General features: G+C 49.3%; 1 protein-coding gene across 1 annotated transcript in view; it reads right to left on the reverse strand.

The window, feature by feature from the left end:
- The window catches only part of GUSB (glucuronidase beta), a 9,118-nt gene that overhangs the window by 932 nt on the left and 2,325 nt on the right, over nt 1-5,861 (reverse strand). Inside the window, exons 5-10 of the mRNA XM_031060659.1 lie at nt 5,166-5,318; nt 4,513-4,691; nt 3,708-3,854; nt 2,608-2,692; nt 966-1,142; nt 357-492 (exon numbers count right to left, since the gene is read on the reverse strand). Of these exons, the coding sequence (XP_030916519.1) occupies nt 357-492; nt 966-1,142; nt 2,608-2,692; nt 3,708-3,854; nt 4,513-4,691; nt 5,166-5,318 (877 nt within the window). The remainder of the gene's footprint in view (nt 1-356; nt 493-965; nt 1,143-2,607; nt 2,693-3,707; nt 3,855-4,512; nt 4,692-5,165; nt 5,319-5,861) is intronic.

Consider the following 5,861-nt stretch of genomic DNA (forward strand, 5'->3'; position numbering starts at 1 on the left):
GATTATTTAAGGTGCTGTGTTCCCAGGGCAGCTGTAGGTGACACTGGAAGCAAGTGAGATGTCCCTGACAGCTGCCTGAAGCTCTGAATTGAGGGTGGCCAAAAACCAGGAGCAACTGGGTCCTCACAAGCTTCCCCTATGCATTGTCTCATGCTCCTGGGAGCATCTGTGCAGGAGAAAGGGTGAATTAAGCACAGGCAGGACCTTCCCTCTTGGCTCTGGGCATGCTGGATTTTGTGACAAAACCTGGTGAACAGAGAGCCTTTTGTCCTACCCTTCAGCACAGTGTTTGTGTAGCATCAACCACTAAACTCCCAGGGAGGATGGAGAGGTTTAGGATATAAATAAAATCTCACCTTGATTGGTCATGAAATCAGCAAAATTCCAGATGAGCTCCCCAACCACGTACTCCTTCCTCTTCTTGTCCAGGACAGAGTGGTACTCCCTGAGCATGGCCTGCTGGTACTCCTCACTGAACATCATGGGGGGGTCCTGCAGCCAGGAGAGAGGCTCAGGGCACAAACAATCCCACTCACAGCTATTCCTGACCAGCAGCTCTGGGGCTGCCTGCTCTGCTGGCTGTGCTGCATTAACCTGGCTCTTGTGACCATCAGCAAACACAGAACTCCAGGTACTCCCAGGGGGAATTCCCCTGGTGGCCTTTGTCGTGACAGAGACAGGAGTGCCACCCCCCTGCATGGGACAGCACCAGGAACCTCCATTCTCCAGGGTCTGCTTTCATTTCAGCATTTTCTAGCACTTCCAAGGACACATTTTGGAGTCCTCTTTAAGCAGACAGAGTGAGTGGCAGAGCTCTCTGGTTTTGGTGGAGCAGGGTCCCAATCCTGGAACCTTCTGGACACTCCCAGCTAAAGCATCTCCCAGCAAAGCCAGGCCCAGTGGTGCCAGCCTCTCCCAGTTACCATTTTCTGCCTTCTAAGAGCTGTTTCCACCACAACACTCACACTGTGCAGCCCAGGCACTGAGTCTGCTCCATATTCACTCTGGATAATGGGTTTTTGGTAGGTTTTATACCAGTTCTCAAACTGGGCTGTGAGTTGGAGTGGGATCACTTCCAGGTGGCCTGGGTCATGGTACCAGGAGAAGTAGCTGTTCACACAAATCACATCCACATAGGGAGCCTGCAAAAAACAAGGTGAGAGTGTTCTGGCACAGACTTCAACCTTCTCTTGTAAATCTAAATCCTCCTTTGAGTTCAGTTAATGGAATCCAGGTTTATTACACATAGAATTAATTGTTTCCCCCATCACTCAGGCTCTCCAAATATAATCTCTTTCCCAGAAAAAAAAAAGGATAAATTTAATGAGCTAACAGCATTAATTTGGCATTTTTCTTACAGATTAGGAAGTCACAGCAAAGAGTTAGACAAGATCAACACGTTTCATTCTCAGGTTTGTTAGAAGTTTTTTTGTTTCCAAGATGTCTCTGGCTTGCTGGTACATTTAGATGTACTTTTTCTTTTTGAGTATTGGAATGTGATTATCAAGTGAGTGGTCAAATATTTTGACTAGCAACTAAATTTTGTGCATCAATGGTGCAATACTAAGACTAAAGCATTCTGCAAGTTATTTGCCATTTCTACCACATGGACAGTGTGATAAAAGGGCACAAAGCCCCCTCAAAATAAAGTGATGTTGTATGTAACTTGTTCAATGTTCTCTTAACATGTTTTGTAATAAAAGAAAAAGAAAAGTTCTAATATCACATCAGTGTATGAGAGATCTGTTCTCTGGGTTTGTTTGCCTGAGCTCCAGTTGGGCAAAATGGGAATGGGATATCCAAAAGCAGATCCCTGCTGGGCTCCTTCAAATTTAAAACCATCAGAGATTTGTTTTCTTTTCTGGGGTGGGGAGGAAAAACCTCAGGGATGCAGCCATTCCTGCTCATTAGAGGATATTTGAGAAGAAATGCAAAGTGTAACCTGGATCAGGGATGTGTGGCAGCACCAACTCACCTGCTAGAAATGATTATTGTGCAAGGATCTACCCTGGAAACAAATACAGATGTTAAAAATCCTTGGTCCATGCTATGAAAGGCCCAAAAATCCAAGGAAAGTGCATTTTGGTTATTTATTCAGCTCCAGGGCTTTAATTGTAGAGCTGGAGGAGCTTTTAGATTATTCAACACAAACAGACATCTGCCAGAGAAGATCTAGAGCAGTTGAAAGCAGGAATTAAAGCAAAGCTTCCTTCCTTTAGACTTCCACAAGGGTTGTGAGCATTTTAAAGAGGTTTAAGCTTTGGCTTAATTGCAAGTGAAAATCCTGAGTATTAGTAAACAGAATCAATGGCATAGCAAAGCACGACAATATGAATGGAATCCAGGGGCATAATCCTGCACACAAAGAATTGTTCTCTCTTACAGATCCTTTTTTTTTTCAGCTGGACAACAACTACAGAATAAGGTGATTACTACCAGAAACAAAAATGTAATTTTTCTTTAGCCTTTCCCTGCTAAACATCTCCAGTAAATTTAGATAGGAGTGGGGGGAAAAGGAGTATAAAACAAGTGACAAGAGAAGGAAATTCAATGTATGAATTTAAAAAAAAGAAAGAAAGAAAAAGCTAGAAAATAAAGCAAACTTACACCATGATCAAGAGCGTAATTAGCATCTGTCACAAAGGTGACTGGTCTGGAGGGGTCGAGAGCTTTAGTGTGAGCTATCACTGTCCTGTTTGCAAACAGTAAAGCAAGAGTTCAACAACAGCATGGAGCAGCACAGCCCCTCTCCCCAGGCTCTGTGTCCTTCCACCCCCCAGACCGAGCTGCTTTTGATTTAGCAGCCAGTGTTTGAGTGAAATAAAGAGAATATCTGTCACCAAGTGGTTGCTACGCCACCTGAAAAGGAGCAGAGTGGAAGCACACCAAGCACAGGCATGTGGGTGGTGCCAGCAGCTCAGAAGGTGGAGGGACAGTTGAGTTTGAGGACAAAACTGTAAAAAGGGCAATGGGAAGTGTCTGAACAACTCCTGGGATGTGGCCCTGAGGCCCTGTGCCACAGCAGGCAGAGGTTGGATGTTTCTGAGGAAGCCCTGAGTGAGGGAGATGGGACAGAATGGGAGAGTCAAGCTCTGCTGCTGCCCTGGCATTGCAGGAGGGTGGTGGAACATCCTGAAGAATGAAACTCACACTTCTCTCTTAATGTACCTCAGCTCCCAGGGACATTCTGCTGCCCATTGCACAGCTGCCTCTGGGCTACCCAAAGCTTAAATCTCTTTAGAAATAAACCAAGGGGGCTGCAGGGACTCAAAGCAGTGGCTTTGAAGTGGGAAGCCACAGGACAAATAAGCAGCACTGACTGCAGAACCTTGTGTTCAGAATGAAAGGCCAGTTATTTTTACAGCTTTGCTGGAAATCTCAAAGGATTCAGCACTCATCTTCCAGTGCTAACAAGGAATATTCCATTCTCACCAGGTCTGGTTTTACTCAACCCTCAGCTCAAGAAGAGATGATCAAACCTAGTGGACTCCAGGGAATTTTGTGGAGTCTTGGTGGGTCTGAACCAACACGTTGGGACAGTTCTGAGCATCAGTTCCACACATACAGCATTTCTATTTTAGTTTGCATCCACAGGTTCAGCTCCAGTGTTCCCAAAAAACACCTGCCCTCCCTTTACTACCTCACTGTGCCATCCCAAAGGAAGAAGAGGCATCATCTGCCAGGAGATGAGGAGCAGAGGCACTTACTTGAAGTAGTGAGCAGCTGGGGGCAGCTCTGAGGCCGGCTCATTGGCCACTGACCACATGACCACCGAGGGCCTGTTCTTATCCCTGCGCACCAGCTCCTCCATCACTGCCAGGTGGTGCTGCAGGGACCTGTTCCCAAAGCTCTCTCTGCAACACAGAAGGAGGTGAGGGTGTAAAATCCATCCATTTCCCTGGGGAAAGTCAGCACAGCAGATGCTGAGGATGGCTGTCACTATAGGACATGGAAGAACGCAAGCGCGCACCGCTGCTCTCCAGGTGAAGAAAAAAAAGGGAAGATTATTTTCTGACTCCAACGTTTATAGTTTTCCAAGAGTGACAGTGGATTGGAGGGTGACAGTGCTACCTCTCCAATGACACTGGATGAACTAGCAGTCCATCAAATTTCTCCTCCTCCATAAAGGAATGCAAAACAATGAGTTATTTACAGAAAGTGCGTGAGACAGTTCACTACAAAAATGTCAACATCAGAAAGCTTAAAAAATCTTAAAAAATCAAAGTGACAGATGGCTTCTGCCCTATTTCCCCAAAGTTTACTGCACAGTTCAGGGCCATGGTTTGGGCTCATTAATGGAGCCATGTGGCAAAATGTGGCAAAATGCCCTCAATGATCTCCATTGCCCAACATCAAGAGGCACCACCAGTGGCGCAACGGGACATTTCCAAACAGAACAAAGTACTCCCATTATCAGCACTGAGGACAGAAGTGTAAGAGCAGTAAAGGGACCGTGGGAGCAGCTGAGAGGGGAGCAGAGGGGCGAGGGCAGGGCGTGCTGGCAGCTCTTACGGCAGTTTGATGCCCACCCCCGGGCTCTCGTCGATGACGGCGATGCCGTAGGCGTCACACAGGTCCATGATCTCCTCGGCGTAGGGGTAGTGGCTGGTGCGGAACGAGTTGGCCCCCAGCCAGCGCAGCAGGTTGAAATCCTTCACAATCAGGGGCCAGTCCAGGCCTTTGCCACGGATCTGGGGGGAGAGAGCAACCAGCCCTTGTCCAGCCCCAGCTCCAGCCCTGCCCGGGGTGGGGAACTTGACAGCCACTGCCACAGTCACAGGTGTTTGGGTTGGAGGGGATCTTAAAGCTCTTATCATTCCACCCCTGCCATGGTTGCTCCAAGCCCTGTCCAACTGGCCTGGAACACTTGCAGGGATGGGGCAGCCACAGCTTCTCTGTGCAACCTGTGCCAGGGCCTCCCCATCCTCACAGCAGACTGACTGTCAGCATGGCTGGCTGAAAGCAGAACTGGGAGACGCTTCAGCATCTCCACCAGCACATCCATGTGCCCTGAGGGATGGCAGGAGTGTGGCAGGACTGGGCATGGTGTGGGTGTCCCCTTAGTGCTTAGCCTGGGAGGAGGGTGTGAGAGGAGAGGGGAGGGGAGGCAGCACAGGTGCCACCTGGGCAGTGTGAGCGGAGGTGGCCCTGGGTGTCACACTTACATCTGCATCCTCGTGCTTGTTGACTCCATGGAAGTAGAAGGGCCGGCCATTGATGAGGAACTGGCTGCTGGTGACGTGCACGGTGCGGATGCCCACGGGCAGCGTGTACACATCCTCCAGCAGGGCCCCGTCCAGCTGGGCCTGCATCCTCACCTGTGTGTCCAGGGAGGAACAGGAGGGACCCTCACATGGATGCCCAGGCCTCCCTCCCCTGTCTGGGAGGGAGATTCTGGCCCCACATCCCTTCCCAGCCCTCAGCACACTGCCTGCTCCTCACGGCTGCTGCTCAGGGGGAGCCAGGTCTGACTGAACAGAAATACAAATCCAAGGTGTGGAAGCTGGAGGATGAAGAATGAGCCCCTGGATCACCCTTTTTGCTCATCCCAAAAAACTTCAGTGTCTTTTCCCCATGGCATCCCCCCAGGTAATTTCTGTGCCCTGCACCTTGATGCCAGGCAATGACTGCCACATCACCTCCTCCCAGGTGTGACCCTGAGCCCCTGGAAACTCAGAGCAGCTCATCCTCCCTGATTTCTGCACCTGAACATCAGAGCAGCTCATCCTCCCTGATTTCTGCACCTGAACATCACCACTGCCCTTAACTCCCACAGGATCTCCCAGGCTCCAGCTGTTAACTCATCATCTCCCCAGAGGGGATGGATGGACCCTCAGTCAGCAGCTCAGAGCACACTCCAG

This window comes from Geospiza fortis, unplaced genomic scaffold (genome assembly GCF_000277835.1).
Source record: "Geospiza fortis unplaced genomic scaffold, GeoFor_1.0 scaffold425, whole genome shotgun sequence".
Classification (NCBI taxonomy): Eukaryota; Metazoa; Chordata; class Aves; order Passeriformes; family Thraupidae; genus Geospiza; species Geospiza fortis.